Below are 21,297 nucleotides of genomic sequence, written 5' to 3' on the forward strand. Positions count from 1 at the left end.
TAGAAAGCTGGCGCATCATAGAGGCCGGGGGCTGCCTCGGCACTGTGCCTACCGCTTGGAGAGCCGCCACCAGGGTTATGGCTCTGTGGGCTGAATGGCTGACTGAAGAAAAGACTGTCATGAGCCAACCAGTACTTTTTTCCAAAGACAAATTCAACTCTTCAAATAGTGAACTTTAAAACTACATCACTAATTACACCTAGAAAAGAAACGCTCCAATTAATTTTAAGTGAAATTTTTAGGTATTGTTGGTTCTTTATTAAGAAGCCAATAGTTTGCTATCATGGCTTAATCTATCTTCAAGAAGAGAGAAGGCCGTGTTCCCTTAAAGAATTTCCTACTTTCCATGTGCAGTAAGGCGGAATGGTGTGGTGGTTAGCAGGAACCAGAAACCAAACTGCCCAGGCTTGATTTCAATCTTGAGCAAGTGACTTAACCAATCCAAGCCTCAGTTTCCCTACCTATAAAATCAAGACACTGTTGGGGCGCCTGGGTGGCGCAGTCGGTTAAGCATCCGACTTCAGCCAGGTCACGATCTCACGGTCCGTGAGTTCGAGCCCCGCGTCAGGCTCTGGGCTGATGGCTCGGAGCCTGGAGCCTGTTTCCGATTCTGTGTCTCCCTCTCTCTCTGCCCCTCCCCCGTTCATGCTCTGTCTCTCTCTGTCCCAAAAATAAATAAAAAACGTTGAAAAAAAAATTTAAAACAAAAAAAAAATCAAGACACTGTACCTACCTCTTAGGGATACTGTAAGTATTAAATGAGCCAATATATGTAAGGTGTATAAAGCAGTGCCTGGCTACAGTAAGTGTTCATTAAATAGGGTCAGAAGCAGAGAAAGGCATTAATGTACTTCCTTAAATTTCCCAACTCTTGGAGAATTATAACTGAAATGATTCCAACTTCTCCAGCCCTTAGTGGTCACCTTTCCCTTTAATTCATAATCTCTGAACAGCCATTCTGAATTCCTACAGAAAAAAAAAAAATACGTCTTTGGAAGAAAACATTTTACCAAATAATACATATACATGACATAATACACACATACATATGTGTGTATGTGTGTGTGCATATATACATATCTACACCCTCGTACATATTTGAAACAGGAGTTTTACCATCAATATTTACCCTCACAGCAGTCTGGCATGCGTATGTTCTATTTCATTTTCTTCAACGCTAGTCTGAAAAACAATGCACTAGAGAAACTTATCACTCCCATCAAAATGGCAGTTTCCCAGTTTCCACAACTTTAAGATATACACTGTAATCGCTGAGAACTCTAAATAGAATTCTGAACCCAATATATTACAGTAGTTTTTACATGTACATATATAAATATATATGTGCTACCTTTGCAAATTATTAGCTGTTTAACTGTATGAAAGTGACTTAACTTCTCTTAGTTTTCTTTTCTGCTAATTGAGAGAATACCTACCTCCTAGAGATTTTATAAGAATTTTAAAAGAAGCTATAAAATATCTGGTATTCCATAAATGGCAGCTATTATAATTATTCACCATTACCAAGGACTACATAGATTCTCAAGAATGGTTCTCAATCATGGTGACATATTATGGAGGGTTTTAAACGTACAGATGTCTGAATCTCCCTCCACACTAACTGAATCTCCCCAAATAAGGACCACGTGAAAGAACACAAAGGGTCAGACTGCCAAATCAGGTTCAACAGGAATTATGGAGTACCCAGGTAAATAATAATTCAAAGGATACAGACAATAGCAAACTATGAGGTAAGCATTCTGTCCTTACAGAGGTCTAAAACCGTCAGGTAAATATCCTTCTTTTCCTGTGTAAGGATGAATTTTGGTCGACACTGAACATGAAAGATAAATGCAATGAAGCGCACTGCCTGAACAAGAATGTAGCCATTTGGGTTATGGAACATCTGCTTTGTATATCCCATTCATTATATAACTTACATGATATTTTCTAACAAGTTGTGCCCCATAAATTCATAAATTCCAAGTTTATTTACATGATGCAACCCAGTCAAACCTCGTTCGCCCTACTAAAAATATTGCATGAATAAGGACTCTCTAGCTATTAAACACTATTACTGTGTTTGTCAGATCAGTCATTAGCATGTTTACAAAGGACCTAATGCAAAATCTTTCCTTCTCAATAGGTGATACTAATTATAGGGACTGGAAACACTAACTACAATTTTTCCAGTTCCAATCCAGCATTTCAAAAACTTAAGTGAATAAAATTCATTTTGAACAAAGACATGCAGAGATTGATACTCAGAATGTCCCAAAAGCCTTGGGGCAGTATTAAGATTTAAAAAGCTGAAATGGATCTTCAATTGGCTTAAAACTGCCCTAAGCCTTGGTACCCTGTTTTATTTCAACTTATGAATGAGAAAATTCAAGCAGTAATACTTTGTTGTTGGTTTTTTATGGGTTTTTTTTGGGGGGGGGCGTTGGTGGGGGATTGTATCTGGACATGATGAAAACAGCAAATGCAGTCTTCTAAGTGTCCATAACTCAGAACTCGTTGCACCATGTTTCCCATAGTATGCACTCAGTTCTCTCATGAAATATGCTGTAGTATATTTATCCAAATAAAGCAACGCATTTAATCTGTGTTTTTGCAGATATTCCATTGACAGAAGCAGTGACCCTGGAAGATTCTTCTATGTTGACATTACAACAGGTGCCCTAATGACTGCAAGACCCCTTGATCGGGAGGAGTTTTCTTGGCATAATATCACTGTCCTTGCTATGGAAATGAGTAAGTAACACAATAAATTGCTCTCCATAATGTGACAAAATACAAGCATTGTAAAATGTAGACATTTCTAGAGCTTGTTGGAACAAGCATTACATTCTTTATGGGAAGAGACGGAAATTATGGTTTATACAAGCAAGTGAATGCATTTAGTTCAAATACTTACTGAGTATCTCCGATATACCTAGTCCTGTGCTAGAGATTAAAAACTAAATAAATAAAAAATAAAAAATAAAAAACAAGACACTACACAAAAGCAATACCAAAAATAGCATCCTTAAATCAAGGAGCTAGACTTCTATATGAAGAAAGGGACAATTCCTGAGAAACCTAAAAGGCTTTGAATCCTTAAGAAGACTGGAATGCACACAAATAGTATGGTCAGGGGGCAAGAATTCCTGTCCCCTTCAAGCGTCCGTACAGCTGGACTAAGAATCAAATTGACATGAGACAGATTAACAAGAGAAAATCTAATTTAACAGGCGTATATACAGGGAATCCACACAGACATAAAAATTCCAAAGACAGGCACAATGAGCTATACCTGTCATTCTGAACTACAGAGAAGGGGGTAGGAGTTTGGAATTTCAAAGGAAAGGAATGCACTTTACAGGACTATAAGAAAAGCAAATGTTTAGTAATCAGAGGCTAGCCTGACCATACAGATGCGTCACTCAAATAAAATCTGTTGATAACCCTTATTCTGGGAAAAGTTCCCAATTTAGATTCTTCTCTGTGGGTTAAGGGAGGGACAAAAGTCTGTCTTGAACCCACAGGGCTTCAAGTCCTTCAGCTCAAAATAATCCACATGCAAGAGTGGCACATGGGTGTGGGGGGGGGGGGGGAAGGGGGTTGCTGTCCTTAAGTATAAAATATCATCACTGGATGAAAGGCAGCATTTATAATATATCACCCTTACTATGCACACACATACACACAAACATGGACACAAAAATTTGAGACATCTTGCACTAAAAGGCAGATTTATGGGGCGCCTGAGTGGCTCAGTCAGTTAGGCATCTGACTCTTGATCTTGGCTCAGGTCATGATCTCACAGTTCGTGAGTTCGATTCCTGCATCAGGCTTGCGCTGACAGCACGGAGCCCGCTTGGGATTCTCTCTCTCATGCTCTCTCTCCCCTTCCCCCACTCGTGCTCGCTCACCCTCAAAAATAAACATTAAAGAAAGTAATAAAAGGCAGATTTATGAACATAAATGTAAAAATGGAAAACTACTAAAAACTAGATTAACATTTATTATAAACTTCACAAAAAAGTGGAGTATTTACTACTATACTCAATTTTTTTTCATAACACCTGGTGATGGTAAAAGTTCAGGGAAATGCAGACCCTGAGGTACTGGCAGAATTATGTACAGCCATTCAGAGAGGCAAATGGGCAAGTACGTTTTGAATTAAGATTATCAAAAATATTCACAGTCTTTTTCCTCAAGAATTCTACTTATAATAACCCTCTTAAAGAAATAATCATAGATACCAACAAAAATCCATGCACCAAATGTCTACCGCAGTGTTATTTTAACATAAGGGGGAAAGTGGGAATGACCTAAAAGTCTAATAACACGAGTCTGAGTAAATTGTTATAACCACACAGTAAAATGAGATTATCAGCAGATATTAACATACATGTCTTCAAAGCATATTTCAATGACACAGGATAATACTTCCTAAAAGTTCTAAATCCAACTTTTTAATTTTGCTTAATTGCAGTCTATGCATGTGTGTGTATGTTTCCATACTTTCGGACACATATGTAACATTACATATATAATGGATACAGCCGGTGGTGGGGTTGTAGATCATATCTACCCTGATTTTTTTTTTGTATTTTCATGATTCCTTCTATAAACAAGTACCATGGTTATAATGGAAAAAAATTTAAGTATGTCAGCACTTTTGGTAAATAGGCAATAGAAATATTTAAGGGGAAAATATAGCAGAGCACAGGTCTTTGGGGGAAAGAAAGGAAAAAAGAGTAAGGCATTCTGAGATTTCATAAAACTATTTAGGAAGAATAATTTACGTGTCTTATAATTTCTATTTTGTCTTCCTGGGATGTGGCCAAAACAAAAAAGGACAGCAGGAACATTCCTGGGGCTGTGAAATTGTCCTGTGTGCCATTGCCAAGCAAAAGACAGACCAAAAAGACACACTCCCCCGTGAGTGATTATGAGTAACTTCTCCTGCCCCGGCTAAAGATACAGATTTGGTGTGTGTTTGATCCTGAAATATCTCCTTAGTCCCTAAGCAGAAATAAATGTGCAGTGTTATCTGGACTCCCACAAATAGCTTGAAACCTTCTGAAATATAATTCGATTATTATTCCATAGGAACTGATTACTCCACAGGAATCAAGCCAAGCAATGCCACAGAGTATACATCCAATTAGAAATGGGCTGTTTTCAAGCCCAGAATACAGAACTCACCTGTCTTTAATTCCAGAACCTGAAGCGTGAGCCTCTTTTTTAGACGCGTTTTACGATACTCACCACCCCCTGGGAGTCAGACTCTTCTCCTCAACCTCCTGACGTCACACACTCTCTCAGACACACCCCTTGTTTGCCCAGGCGCCTACGTTCTGACCGCACTCTTACTAGGCAGCACACACACCCTGCATTTATCTTGCCATCTTCATGTTCTTTACCCATTCCTTTAAAACGACAGACTGACAAGGTGAAAACCCATTCCAGCAAAGAGCCACCTTCTTGGACTGCTGACCTCTCACCTTTGGTCTTCTTTGTGTTCTCTTTAGACAACCCTTCCCAGGTTGGAAGTGTTTCCGTCACAATCAAAGTCTTAGATGTGAATGACAATGCTCCAGAATTCCCCAGATTCTATGAAGCTTTTGTATGTGAAAATGCCAAAGCAGGGCAGGTAAGGCAGTCTGTGTGGTGTGTATGTTGGTTAATCTCCAACACATAAAAAGAACCATTACTGGGGCGCCTGGGTGGCTCGGTCAGTTAAGTGTCCGACTTCGGCTCAGGTCATGATCTCACGGTCCGTGAGTTCGAGCCCTGCGTCGGGCTCTGTGCTGACTGCTCAGAGATTCTGTGTCTCCCTCTCTCTCTGCCCCTCCCCTGTTCATGCTCTGTCTCTCTCGGTCTCAAAAATAAATGAACGTTAAAAAAATTTTTAAAAAAAAGAGCCATTACAGATAACCAAATGTGCCCTCAAAGAAATTGAGACTCCAGAAACTAGCAGTTTACAAGAGTCCCCGACTTCTGTGCATCATGCCGCAACAGTCTGTTAGGAAAAGCATGTGGAGCCCCCCGTGCATTTTATGACCTAAACAATGCTTTGATGGTAGCCTGATTCACAGGGTGGCCTGAACTTATCTACCCATCTTGTGACTCAACGGTATAGTACCGACTACAGGAATATGTGCTCTGGGTCCTGGGAGCGAGGGACCATGAAGACCAGGAGAAGAGTCCTCTTTTCCTCAGTTGAGCACTAACAGCTGAAAATATCTGCAGTAGGGAAGGTTTATTCTTGTATCTTTCCATCTCCCTTTCTTAACTTCTGACAAAGGGCACCTTGTTGGGGGACTGCCTGCCCTATTCTCAGAATGCTTTGTTACCTAGAATACCTACACTCTCTCTCCTCCCTCAATTAAAACACCATTTTCTTAATGTTGTTCATGTCACGTAAATTTTGAGAGGAAAGGAATCTGAAGGAACAAGTTTCTACCGATTTGAGACAGCCATAGTTCTATAATCTGTAGAGACATATTTGTACCTTCTTTTAAAATATGCTTTTAAAGGTAAATGAATAATTTGGTTGATCAAACCCCAAGTGGTGTAACTGAGAAACATCCAGAACTCTGCCTGGAGTAGCCATGTAGTCATGCGTGCAATGGGCTACTGCCCACCCTGTGCCCACCCTTCTGTACCTCAGAGCACAGGCCATGGCCCTGCTTCCGTAAGATGCTTTCTTGTCTACCTATAACCCAACAGACCCCCAATAGTCCTAATTTCTTCTTCCAAAGTATATTCTATGGTCCTGTGGATTCTGGTGGTGAGGCAAATGGGTCAGTATAGTTTTAATATGAAACTTATGAGTCTATGAAGCACCTATCTACAAGGCAAGGACTCATGCTTTGGTACTTCAGGTCTTCTGGCTGAAATGCAGATTTTGCTTTCACTTCTACACCTGAAAAGTGGCACCTTGCTGCACAAACTGACGAGTGTGTACAACCAAAACTGCTATCGGCGTCCATACTCACCAAAGATTGAGTCCACACGTCTCCACCATTCTCACTCAAAAGTGATTCACATTCTCCACAGGGAAAAAAAATGTCCTACAATGATTCTCATCTAAATCATCTTATCCACTGTTTCTTAAAATTCAGTGTAATGGTCTATAGCACTCCTAAAAATTTTTTCAACAAGTCTAGGATAATTTTACTTCCACATATATTGAATTTCTAGGAAGACTTGAAACATTACACAGCTAATAAAAGTTACAATGCTGACTTTACAGTGTAACAAATGATCTGTGTTATTATAAGTAAAGAGAGAAAGTATCAAAACTACCTGTATACGCTCGCCCGCTCGCAGTTATATAAAGTTATGACTACATGTGAACGAAGACTGGTGGAGGCAGGATACAAAAACAGCAAGTTACTGTGCTGTGGTAATTGAGTTTTGAGTGAGAAGGTCTGGACCTTGATTTTAATAATTTCTTTTATATTATAATATAAAAATTTCATAATAGCCTATGAAGTAAAATATATAAAATTGTATTGTATAAAATTTTACCATGACAAATGTATAATACACGACAAAGCTAATTACTAATCTCTATTATAAAGAACGTGACTAGCAGCACAGCAAATTAACCTCTTCTCCCCCAGGAAATGATGTACTGACTTTCTTAAAGGTCTTCAGAATAGAAGGTGTATTCTGACAGCTCAATAGCACTTCAACTACCTCTCTTATTTTTGGAGCACACACGTACATCTCCCATTTCTACATTTCTAAATACATCTTTTAATGGCCTATTAGTCCTCTGAAACCCAATTTATTTGTGACTTCAAGTTCAGGTCATGAGCTACAAGTCTGTCATATTTATCACCTTTAGCCCAAGATACTGAAAGTCCTACCCCTTGATTTTGGCTCTGGGACATGTTTTGAAGACTTTTCAAAAGCACACAGCTCGGTAGGCATGTCTGGCGTATAAAGAACCAGGCCTTCTTGGGTTAGAGGCGTCGGGTAGTCGTCAGCTGTGTGTCCGCCGAGGCGGGATATGTGCTTTCCTCCTCGCAAGCAGCCAGGAAGGAGGCCCACAAAGAAATCAGACAACATGCCTGATGCTGGCTAAAGGCAGAATGAAACCAGCTAAGCAGAATACTGCATGGCAAGTGGGGCTGAGAAGGAAATCTGACCTGTCAGGATAGTGGAGGGCAGGAGAGCAGGCCACTATGTTCCCAATTGCTACAGATAACCAAATTTGCCACCAAAGAAATTTAGCCTCCAGAAACTAACCCAGCAAGGCAGTGTCTTTGCTCACTCATTCTTTAAAAGCCCAATCATGGACCAGTCCTGTACCTCAGGGCCCTCATCTCACCAATATATTTATGATTTCACAGGTCAGATATTCTGAAATGATTTACCCAACTATGTTTGCCAAGTTATATATAATCAACCATTTATAACATTCAGTAAGAGGTAGGTTTTGTTAAAAAAGAGAGAGAGGGAGATTCTGTCTTTATGTGTTTGGCACTGTGGGAAAGATGGAAAATACAGGATTTGTCTCAGTAGGGATAGGGTGGTAGGGTGGCCCTCATATGTGAGCAGAACTGACACTAGGCTATGCCATGGGGCAAGTTCATCTCTCAGTGCTCAATCAACCTCTCTCCTTTATGCAACTCCATTCCTTCAACCTTTAGGTTCAAAAGAGGCCAGCTGCCAGTTGGGTTTGCAGGAGGCGTAACCAAAAGTGGAGTTCTGGTATAAGATGTTTATTAAGGAATGCCCTTGGGACCAATGCCTGTAGAAGAGGACGACTTTGCAGGACTAGGCAAAATGAGAAGTCCAGCTGTGATGCAGACCCACTAACAAGGCTTGCATGACTTCAAAGAGCTCTAGCTTGCCCAAGTTTAGATGGGATGGTCAGGCTTTTACACTACTACATCAGTCATTTGCCGTGGGCTTCCCTGGAAGGATGTGGTAAGTGTGAGTAGGTGACTCTCAGCAAATGAGACGATCCTCAAAGAGACTGACAAATCTGGGGCATCAAATCCTTCACTGAAGGGGGATCTGAACAACGCAGTGTCCACCAGAAGGCCCCCAGCTGGGAGCCTCCCTCTCTTGTTATTTAACCTTCGGTATACTGAGGGGTAGCATTACCTCCCTTAATTTACAGAGGAAGAAATACAGACTAGTAAGCAAGCCGACCTGGGCCCGCCAACTGACCCTTGATGCTCTGGTTTCTACCCTGGCAGAGAAGCATAACCCGTTTTAAACAGCAGGAAGGTCAAGTCTACAGGTTCAGGCCCAAGACGGGTGGGAGGTATCTGTGGCATTGGTTGGTAGAGGAAACACACAGGAAGGTGACCATCCATTCAACACTTTTTCTATATCCCTCCCAGTTGGCCTGCTGCTTTTTCAAGCGCATATTCTGCACTGCTTTCTTTAGTAGCTTTTTTACCATGGCCTTTATAACCCTCCTAGCAACCTACTACTTTGAAAAGCACTATGGAAAAGGCAAAGTTTGGGCCAAAGAGCTCAAAAGAAAGCCATCCCTTCTTTTGTTCTCCTCGCCCCCAAACCCTGCTTCTGACGCCAGTCTGTTCCACATATCCCACCCGAGATCTTGGGCTCTCCACGTTTCCTAGCTCCCCTTCCAGCCAACCAAAAGCAACTGCCCTGTGACCCATCCCCTCCCAGCTGTGTTCCATTAACCTGACACAGTAGATGTTGACGTGTCTATTTCTCTTCTAGGTACTGGTCATTTTTCAATAGAGGCTTCTCAAAAATAGCAATCTGACCCCGAAATATTAACCCAAATGGTGAGGTTAAGTAGGTGAAGTAGAAGAATGGAAAACAGAAACAAGCAGGGCCTTGTGGCATCCCACAGTGTTCTTACCCAGTCTTCTCTTTAGACTGCTTAAAAACACTGGTGTCGGTGTGAGAATTTGTTATGCTGATGCCTAACCCCTGAAGTATTCAGGTAACATTCACCATGTGCCAAATATGTACTCAGGCCCAATAATAAAGACCAAAATTCAATCTTGAGTGGTGTGATGCCATGGAGAGTTTCCAGGTAAGTTTCAGGATGCCTTTCTCATTAGGTAAAACAATCCACTATCGGATTTTAGGGCTTGGGATCTCACGGGGTCCTGACGATTTTTCTTCTGACTCTGACTCACATGACTCCATGTCACCCCCTCAGCTGATCCAGACAGTGAGTGCCGTGGACCTAGACGACCCACACAGTGGTCAGCACTTCTACTACAGCTTGGCTCCCGAGGCTGCTAACAACCCCAACTTCACCATTCGGGACAACCAAGGTAACCAGGTGGATAGGTGGCCACCAATGCTCTTCTAGCTTGGGCTGGAGACTTCTGTTTACTCTACCATGCAAACAGTGTCACGCCAAAGGTCACCTGCTCTTTAGCAGCAGCAAAGACATTAATGCTCATTTGCAGTGTCTTTTAAAGTTTTGTTTCAAAACATCAAAGAAAAAAAGAATGTCCTCTGCTGATTCCGAAACTTTCAGTTCGTTGACAAACGTTTGAGGGCTGCCTCTGTGTGAGACACTGTGCCAGGCACACAGGCAAAAGCCTTCCTTCTTTCCCACAGATAACAGCCATGTCTGTATGTTCTATAACTATGGGGGAAATCTGAGAAAGATAGAAATTGAACTAGACAAAGAGAGAAACCTGAGGGAACGTGTCTGGGCAAGCATCAAAGGGGATGACAGTAAAGAGCTCCCAGAACAAAAGGGAGACAAAGCCTAAGATAACAAAGGACAAATATAGGATCACAAAGAGTAGTCTGAGCACTGAAACAACTTTATTACTTTAGAATGGTTTTAAAAAGAAAGAGTCAGGTGGGGTTTCCTATTCTAGAAACCATTCCCCACTACAACTTAGCTGGAATGGAATTCTAGACCCCTCTTTTCCAGTAAGCACTCTGATCAGCTAGGAAATTTGTAAACCTAGCACATTCTTCATCGGGCACAGGTGGGAAAAGGAGGGGCTTCTGTTCTCCAGCCAGATGATTTTCAAAGGAGATCAGAAAAAAAAATTTTAAACTGTCAAGTGAACTCCTTCTGTTACTAACTCTGCTACTTTCTGTCTGACCTTGCGGAGAGAGATCGTCACTTCTCTGGGCTCTACTAGCCTCATTTTTATTCCAATTATAAAATATTAATTGTCACTGTATAACAATCTAAACAAAGGGTAACAAAAAGTCATGACTAGGCCTGCCTGGTCTTAGTCTCAAACACCAATTATTTGAGACTTAAAGTATTAATTCCACCCCCCATCATATTCTGCCATTAAAACTTAAGACTATTAAACCTGTTTTCTTTTACGTGGAAAATGTTCCTCCAAGTCTTTCCTTTAACCTTCTACATGTTATCATAAAATCACTCTAACAATTCTGGAAGGAAGGGTAATATAAATCATAACAACAGAAGTACTACAATTACACATCCCAACATTTTTATTGGATCAAAGTTTGAAGTATTCATTTATCTGCTTCACAGGGAAATCCTTCCTACAAAAAGTGATTTTAGTCCCCTTAGGACTGGTTTTACAGCAGAAACCCTGGGGTTGGGAGGATGATACATTACACCGTTTCTCCACATTTTCAGTGAAATGTCACTCCGTTCTTTCACTCTATTTGTCAGATTCAGTACAGAAACAACATGCAGCAAAATGCTGCAACTTTCTTAAAGATGACTTTGGCCACCAATTCACGGAGCCAATACTTTAAAAAGAAAAGCCACTAGAACATGATGACTATAAAAGAAATGACTCATTACTTGGAAGGTTTTCCAAAATGAAAGTCAGCACATCTTCAATAGAAACAACGAACTCTTAATTTCCTCATAACAATTATCCCATGAGTACCTTTTACTAAGGCTCATGAAAAATTGAACATCTGATTTGGTGGATCCGCTGTCAGGACTCCAACTCTCGTGCCCTACACATGATATCCTTTTATAAACACAACAGGCACTACCTCAAGTAGCGCCTTTTTAATCCCCAAAGCATTATTAAGAGGACTGTGTGTGTATAACAATTTGCAGTTTCAAACGTATTTTCCCATACTTTGCTTTATTTGATATTTTTAATAATCTTCTAAGGTTTCAAGGAAGTTACTAATCCCTCCGATTCTCACTGTCTCATATGATAGATAAGAAAGCAAATGGCCCAAGATTAGAAACTGAGTAGGCTAAGTGTCTTTCACTGGTGTGAAGTGTATCTTCCTGGAGTCAGAGAAAGACAGAAATCGTATGTTTTTACTCATATGTGGAACTTGAGAAACTTAACCGAAGACCATGGAGGAAGGGAAGGGGAAAAAATAGTTACAGACAGAGGGAGAGGGAGGTAAACCATGAGAGACTCTTAAATACAGAGAACAAACTAAGAGTTGATGGGGGATGGGGGAAGAGGGAAAAATCGATGATGGGCATTGAGGAGGGCCCTTGTTGGGATGAGCACCGAGTGTTGATGTAAGCGACGAATCATGGGAATCTACCCCAAAACCAAGACCACACTGTATACACTATATGTCAGCCAACTTGACAATAAATTATGTTACAAACAAAATAATAAAGTAAGTAAGCATTTAGAGTAGAACTAGAATTTGGGAACGGTTTCAGAAAAAAAAAATGTTTTGTGTCACCTTGGAAACAAATATTGCTTCCAAATGGGTTACTAAAGCCCTAATTATCATGTTCAACAAAATCTTCACAAGTGGCTACTATATGCCAGACCCCTTCTAAGACTAGACTTAGCAACACAATGCTCTGATCTTTTTTATTTAACTGTAAATAATTCTAAGATCAAGAAGTATGTTGTGTAAGTAGGCATGATATAATACTTTTATGAAATTCATCTCTGGTCAAGCTTTCTACAAGTCTTACAACCTAGCCTTGATTAAACTGAAAAATAAAAAACAAAACAGCATTCTGTCTGAAAAAAACTTGGTTTCTGGAAACACAAAATTGACACTGTGAAAAAGAATTAATAATACTTAGCTACAAAATCTGGACAAACAGAAAAGTAGGTGGGCTGTAGAGTAGATAGAGATACTAATTAATCCTCAGGTTGGCAACGAGTTGCTACATTCCTCCACTGAGAAGGAAATAAAAGAGGAAAGGGGCCTGTACCAAAGCAGGAAGGGATTTCCACTGGCTGGATAATTTTCTAGAGTTAGTATCACTAAACTAAATTAGTAGTTACACAGCACAATAGAAGAAATGTTTATGTGGAATCAGAGAGACCAGAGTTCAAATCCCAGCTCTGCTACTAAGTAACTTTGAACAAATTATATAATCTCTCTAGGCCTTAACCCATCCACTGCAAAAGGGTCAGATTATCACTATCTCATCAAAGGTGAAAATTAAATGAGATACTGGGTATAAAGACTAAGTATTTGCACATGAGCACTCAGTAAACCGTAACTGCTACCATGAAAAGGCAAGGCAAGGAGGAAGTGAAACAGCTAACAAAGGACAATGTGTTCATCAGAATAGGCTAGCCTATGCCGCAGCAACAAATGACACCAAACTTTCAGTGGCTTAACACAACTAAAGTTAATTTCTTGCTCACATAAGGCTGATCGTGGGTGTGAGCAACGAGGACAGCTGTCCACGTAGCTCGGTGTCCCAGGCTGCCTGGATCTCCACCTTGAACGTTCCTGCATAACGCCACGCCAAGGCAAGAGAACACAGACACACACATACCACCTGCTACGTGCTTCTGCCTGGAAGTGACAGGAATCACTTTCGCCCATTTATCGTTATCAAAAGCAAATCCTGTAGACGTGCCAAAATTTAAGAGGGTAGAAAAATATAATCCTTCATTATGTCCAAGAAGGGAAAGAGAACCAGAAATATTGGTATTAATAATGTTCACTTTGGTCAGGCTCTCAGAAGTTTTTGTGTAGTTCTAGACTCTTCCCGGTGAAATGTAAAACACATCCAGAGGACCATCCACGTCGATATTAGCTTTGAGAGTCACTGCCTACATGTCCTACCACATCTCTCAAACTTTTCTTCTACGGAAAATGATCTGAACTTTGCAAAAAATACATGACTTACGATGCAAACCCACTCGAGGAAACGTGAAAACACAGATTAAAAAAATAAAAGATCCCAAAACACTACATTAGGCAAATATAAATATAAATACACACACTCACACACACCACCTTTGTGGAAACACATCAAATAATTTTCTAATCCCTTTAAAACTGGAGGAAAAAAACTAGTATTGCTGACCAGGTACGAATTTTCACCACATTCATATTGTGTAAACTCAGACCACCAAGAAGGGGGGAGATAACAGGGTGTGATTAATCATGTGATTAGGGGATTTCAAGTAAGCTTCTGCTAAATGAGCAGGTTCTTCAGAAAGCACAGGAGGAGGTGGTGACTGTGTTTCAGAGACATAAAAGAAAATAGCAGAAGACGTGAATTCCAGCCAAAATGGCAAAAATAAGCAATCTGCCACAGCCAAGAAGGCTCGTCAGCGTTCTTTTCCTGGAGGCACGAAGCAGCCCTGTGGCCTTGGAAACCTGCTGAGCGGGAACAAACAGGGACCACAAGTGGCCAATGATTGTTCATTTATATCAAGCTTTCACAGGAACATTTCAGTTAGATCTGAAGTCTAACAGTTCGCCCTGGGCACTTTATGTCACAAAGGGTAAAACAGACTCTCAAAAAGGGTTTCTCTCCTAAGCCTCAGGGTTTTGCCTAGAAGCAAGCAAAAATCCAATGTGTCTGAATTCAAATGCTGATCCACACAAACCAGGAGTGGCTGCAGCTAAATGCCTCCAGGAAATGTGCGACCGTCCCTCTCTGCCCATCCCGCAGCCCATCCCTGCGCTCTTGCTTTCCTCAACCCAAGAAGTTAATTCACTCGTCGGTTCTTCCATTTGCTTCTTTCCTCCCATTACCCCTCTCCCCATTTTTCAATCCTGGAATCCCTGTCTTCTTCAGATAACACTGCCCGGATTCTCACCAGGAGATCTGGCTTCCGGCAGCAGGAGCAGAGTGTGTTTTACCTGCCCATCCTGATAGCAGACAGCGGGCAGCCGGTACTGAGCAGCACGGGCACGCTGACCATCCAGGTGTGCGGCTGTGACGACGACGGCCATGTCCTGTCCTGCAGCCCCGAGGCCTACATGCTCCCGGTCAGTTTGAGCCGGGGCGCCCTCATCGCCATCCTGGCCTGCATCTTCGTCCTCCTAGGTGAGCAGGTGGCTCCCTTCTATTCTGTGGGGTCCCGCAAGTGCCTACTTCGCCATCATCCTAACACAGCTGTTCAGACCCGCTCTTCTACACCAGGCTCGGTGAAAAGGTGACAGAGGGAGGCTGGGAAAAAAGAAAGAGACCAAAGATAGTCCCTTCCTTCAAGGAACGCGTGGCCTCTTTGGCCGGATCAAAGCACATCTGTTTCTCTGGCATCTACTCTGGGCCAGGATACCTTTCCATGTGCTGGGATTGATAAAACACACATGTCTGTCTTCACAAAGCTTACTTCAGAACAAAGCAAGCTCATTTTGACACCACAAAATCAATGTGACAATTTGGGCGGGATACAAGAAACACCTCTTCTAACCCCTTCATTTCAAATAAGTAGGAGCTAAATCACAAAAGGATAGTGACGGGCCCAAGGCCAATTGTCAGAGGCAGAGCCAGAAGTGAAATGCAGCCCAACCCTACACTGTGTATCTCTGTATCTGAGCGGTAAAGGTTCTTCTCCTAAATGTTCATTCTCAACTTCCGGAGGTGGTGTTACAGAGAAGAGGGACAGGGTATCCTGAGGGGACAGGAGACAAGGGTAGGCGTCATTTTAAACAAAGTGGTCAGGGGCGCCTGGATGGCTCAGTCTGTCAAGCGTCAGACTCGTGATTTCAGCTCAGGTCAGGATCTCACGGTTCATGGGTTCAAGTTCCACACGGCGTTCTGCGCTCACAGCGCAGAGCCTGCTGGGGATTCTCTCTCTCCCTCTCTCTCTGCTCCTCCCCCCACCACACACACATGCTTTCTCTCTCTCTCTCTCTCTCTCCTTCTCAAAATAAATAAGCTTTAAAAAAGGTGGTCAGGGCAGGCCTCACTGTAAAGGAGACCTTTGAGCGGAGACCTGAAAGAAGGGACAGAGTGAACCCCATGGGCGTCTGGGAGAACAAGCTCTCCGGGGGCATTAGCACCCCTCCGATGCACCACAGCCATCTAAGGGGGAGCAGAGACTACACAGGGCCCACGGGGCCGGTGTGCCACTGCTGCTGAAATACAAAGATGCAATGACAGGCTAGTGGGAGAGCGCCAGTGAGACAGAACCCTTTATTCCTCCTCTCAAATCATACAGTGAGGCTGCCACCCACCTCCCTTGCGTATCAGGCTACTGGAGCAATTATTTTTTAACTCAACACTCAAAAACAAACAACAAAACACCTAAACTAATTCTGGAAACCACAAAAGCATCTGTGCATGTATCCCAACTCTTCTGATTGAATTACTTCACGGCACACATGTTTTGCTTAGAAAAAAAGCAGACACAGAAGAGAGTAATATTATTCAACGTGAAAGAACTCCTAGCGTTCTATGAGGAAAAAGAGTACAGCCCTGCGGATTTAAGTGAGAATAGACATTCAGAAATCCACATAACCCCTTGATCCCAGGTTTACCTATACACCACGAGACTGAGTCAGACCAGAGAAAGAAGGTTCTACGGCAAAATATCAGCACCTGTTTGAATTTCTAGGTCAGTCTATGGAATATGCTTCTCACAAAACATTTACAAACACAACATGTGGTTTGATTGTGTTGTTTTAGTTCAGTGCCATGTGAAGGGAGAAGTAATATAAATAACTAACTTTTCTAAGTCCTCAGATCCCTGGATCAGAGAGAACTGTTTGGTTTCCGCTCCCTGTCTGCATTGACAAATAACACCTTCCTGCAATTCCTTGATTGTCCGTAAGATGGCATTGGGAGTCCTTGAGTGCAGAACAGGATAAACTACAAGAGGCCTTTGAAGGAACTTGCTCCTAGGAGAAATTTCCAAACTGGCTGTCCCTACTTCTATGTTTGGAAAATGTCTGCATTGTAAGTTCACCCTTGCCCACAAAGAGTAGAAAAAGCCATCATTACGGAAAGATTGATTTCAAAAGACTGGCACAGAGAGGCTCTCAAGCTAGAAATGGTGGGCAAGGAGCAATTTATATTGTGCTTCCCAAGCCCATTATGCCTTACCTTTTGAATTGTATGGAATAAATAGACAGCTTTCAGGAGCTAAACTGAGCAGAGCTATGCAACTTTATTTACAATCCTCACAGTTTTAGGCACTCTTATTTCTAAGAATGCACATCCTAAATTAAATATAATTCATAAAACTGAGTAAGATTCAATTGCAGTGGATCTGTCAACAAAATACACTTTGTGGACAATTAAATAAATGTAATTTTGACTTAACAGGATTTTTTTCATGTCTCCAGTATGTATCTACTTCCTAAAAAATCTCATAGGCCCTTTGGACTGTGCCTATAATACTTAAAGAAAAAAACACCCCTAGAACGGACTCTCTTCTGTCCGGGAAGCCTTTCAGTTGAATAGGACCATGTTTCCCAGAATCTGATTTTCAGGGCATTATCCAATACTTGTTATTTAAATCAGATTACCTAAAAAATAAGATATTTTACCTTATTTTGTAAGATATAAGTAAGATTTCTGTACAACAAATACAAGATGGACCAGGTCTATAAGCTGCCTAATTCTCTATCTTCAGAATTCTTTCCAGAATATATTCAAAGACTTTTCTAATTTTGCTTCCTAGCATTTTCTAAACTACCACACTAGCATCCCAATGTAATCTATGTGAAGGTTTTCCAGTCCCCTAGGAAGAATTACTTGGCCCTGCTTCCGTATTCTCTTTGAAACACTTAGAACCCTCTGATAGGCCCTATCACTGCCTGACTTGCATTAACCATCAGTGCCCACAACCTCCTTAGATTACAAGCTTATAAGAGCAAAAATCATCAGTGTTGTTTCTCTTTTGCTTTGCACAGTGCCTAAAACAATATTTGAGTTTAGTAACTGTTTACTGAACCCCACAAACAGAGCATGTTCACACAGAATCCCATTCATCCAGCCTGCATCCATCCAGATCACGCCCCAGCCTCCCATGCCCAGTTTAAGCCCCTACTTGTTTAGGGCCTTGTTAGTCCACTTCTCTGAAATCACACAATCCGGTAGTCCATGAGCTGTATTCTGGCACACAGAGAAAACACACGAGAATATATCATTGTTTCCTGGGTGTGCATTCTGTCACCCAAGCTATTTGGGAAAATATTAGGTACGAACATTATTAAATGCAATTTACGGAAAGCACCTTCTACATTCAAATTTTTTAAATCGTTACTGTGAAATTTTTTTGTCAGTTCATAATCTTACTGGGCATACAACCAAATTCCACTTTTGTCCCCCTTGGTAAACTGCAGTTTTATTTTGCAATGTTGTCAAGCTGTTACTGTTCACAAGCTGCAACAAAGCGTATCAGGGGAAAAAAAAATCAATAGCAGTTCTACGGCTAAAACCTCAACACACTTTCCTGGAAAACATTTTCAGTCACAGAGATAAACAGTTCAATGGGATTATCTCTCTCTCCCCTTTAAACCCCAGGGAACACATCCTGGAAAAAAATACGTTTGTTGGGATAAAATTTTATCCAAATCTGCAAGGGCACATCTAACAGCGTGGTGCTTCTTTGAGAACATGATGAATTATATAAAATGTCACTGCTCATTCCCTCCCTTCCACGAACATCACTGGAGCCAGAGTCCCCACCACCACCTTAATGGAAGGCTGTCTGAAGAATCAGAGTTTATTGGAAAACAGCGCTCCCTTACACTTGTTTTTGAAAGAGGTATAAAAAGACTAAGACTTCGATTCATACTTAGCCTATGTCTACATGCATACGTATTAGTGTATGATATTTACACAGCAGGATCCTATTTAGATACTAACGTCAAAAAAAAAAAAAAAAGCCGTATTCCACCTACATAATAAGACTCCCACGTTATAATCCGAGAAATGTATACTGTCCTGATCCCTGGCATAGACTCTATGGCGGGCCACAAGGCTCTGTGCTTAGTTAACGGGATTGTATTTTGGGTGGCTGGCTGGACACATATCCCCACACAATTTCGAAGCAATAAGCTAATGCAACGAGACTTTATATACCACTTCTCCAAAGTGGACCGCTTGGAAAAAATAGAAGGCTTCGTGTGCCTACACAACCTGCCCTACAGAACAGGTGAGAACGAGGCCGACCCTGGGGTTTAACGTATCCAAATGCGGTCCCTGAGCTCACAGCCCAAAGAACTCTCCCGGTACCTGTGGTCAATCATGAATATTTCAAGTCACGGCACACACGGCCAGGTCTCCCGGGTAAATATCCTGTCGTCTTTGTTTCCGGCAGTGCTGGTGCTGCTCATTTTGTCCATGAGGAGGCACCGGAAACAGCCGTACATCATCGACGACGAGGAGAACATCCACGAGAACATCGTCCGCTACGACGACGAGGGCGGCGGCGAGGAAGACACCGAGGCCTTCGACATCGCGGCCATGTGGAACCCGCGGGAGGCGCAGGGGGGAGGCGCCCCCAAGACGCGGCAGGACATGCTGCCCGAGATCGAGAGCCTCTCCCGCTACGTGCCTCAGACGTGCGCCGTGAGCAGCACGGTCCACAGCTACGTGCTGGCCAAGCTCTACGAGGCCGACATGGACCTGTGGGCCCCGCCCTTCGACTCCCTCCAGACGTACATGTTCGAGGGGGACGGCTCCGTGGCCGGGTCGCTGAGCTCCCTGCAGTCGGCCACGTCGGACTCGGAGCAGAGCTTCGACTTCCTGACGGACTGGGGGCCCCGCTTCCGGAAGCTGGCGGAGCTCTACGGGGCGTCGGAGGGGCCCGCGCCCCTGTGGTGACGGAAGCCGGGAGGCAGGCGCGCGTCCAAACCCAGACGTTCTCGGCGGACGCTCGCCGTGGGCGCCGCCAACCGCACGAGCAATACTGTGCTGGAGAGCGAGAACGGGGTGAGCGGCGAAGAGAGCTCTCTCTGGATCAGCTTTACTTGGTTACCTTAAGTTAAGTAATCAAAAGGAAACACAGGAAGAGGGGGGCAGTAACTCCAATTACCTTTCTTTTCTTTTTCCTTTTTTCGTTTCAATTTTTGTGACACTGTCTGCCAGGGCTTGGAGCCCAAGGTTAAGTTCTAGCGAGCTTGGCTTTTCTCTGCCACGCGCCAAGGCCTTGGTCCCTTGGCCACCGCTGAGAGTTTCTGGTCTTACATACACAGGTGGCGAGTGAAAGAAAGTCTGACTCCTCATATCCTTTTCTTTGTCTTTCTTCCTCCCTTTTAAAAAAAAAATCTTCTTTTATTCTCCATTTAAGAGTTTTGCTGGCTCATCAAACCGCACAAACCAACCCACACAAAAGAACACTGAAAACTTGTTATTCGGTGAAATTAACCTACTTGTCCTGGGATGGATGGCATTTCTTTTAACCCTTTTGAGACAAGGTTAAGGCGAATCGGCCTTGCATGATGGGTGGGTGGGGGATGGGAGAAGGAAGAGGCATTGACTTTGTGCTCAAGTTTAACGGCTGAACCAAGAGTTGTTGGCATTAGGATGGCTCCAACTCCATCAAGTTAGAGTGCCCTGTTCTCTCGGCTCTTTAACGGTGCCCCTGCAAAATTGTTCAGAACGAAACCAGAAAATCTGCCTCTTTTGCACTGTAGATGTCTCTTCCATGTGCCAAATGTGAAGATTAGATGCTACAAATGAAAGCCAAATAAAAAGAAGTATCTGATAAAAGCATGGGTTAGAGGGCTTTCCTAATCTGTGTGAGGTCAATCCAAGGGATGTTTACATACTGTAGATAACCTACTTGAACAAAAATCAGTATTATAGAGAATAAATGGATGTAAGAAAATTACATGTATAAGTTTTGTATATTTGTTAATAATTTTGGTAATAAATATGATGTACTGCATCTCAGTACCCTAGCGCTTCTTTTAATAAAAGCTAAATAGAAGGGAAAGTCTATGGCACATTTGTTTAATTGCTGAGCCCAAAGGAGGCTTTGTGATCTTGACCTAGCCTCAGGTTCCCGGGGCTGGAGCTGATTCATAAGGCAAAGGCAACAGCAAAGAAGTATGAGGCTATGCATCCCTTTTCAGTCGCTGATCATAGGAACGTTGTGGTTCCTACCGTTAAGCTTTTCATGAACACTCTTCATTCCCCATCTCTGGAAAGAGTAAAGGACGATTTGGTAACATCAATGATATAAT

General features: G+C 42.3%; 1 protein-coding gene across 1 annotated transcript in view; it reads left to right on the forward strand.

The window, feature by feature from the left end:
• Positions 1-20,427, forward strand: part of CDH20 (cadherin 20) — a 50,917-nt gene extending 30,490 nt beyond the window's left edge. The window contains exons 7-11 of the mRNA XM_007080575.3: positions 2,618-2,754; positions 5,523-5,644; positions 10,163-10,280; positions 14,948-15,199; positions 19,428-20,427. Coding sequence (XP_007080637.2) covers positions 2,618-2,754; positions 5,523-5,644; positions 10,163-10,280; positions 14,948-15,199; positions 19,428-19,933 — 1,135 coding nt within the window. The 3' untranslated portion in view covers positions 19,934-20,427. The remainder of the gene's footprint in view (positions 1-2,617; positions 2,755-5,522; positions 5,645-10,162; positions 10,281-14,947; positions 15,200-19,427) is intronic.
• The last annotated feature ends 870 nt before the right edge of the window (positions 20,428-21,297 follow it).

The sequence above is a fragment of the Panthera tigris genome, chromosome D3 (assembly GCF_018350195.1).
Source record: "Panthera tigris isolate Pti1 chromosome D3, P.tigris_Pti1_mat1.1, whole genome shotgun sequence".
Lineage (NCBI taxonomy): Eukaryota > Metazoa > Chordata > Mammalia > Carnivora > Felidae > Panthera > Panthera tigris.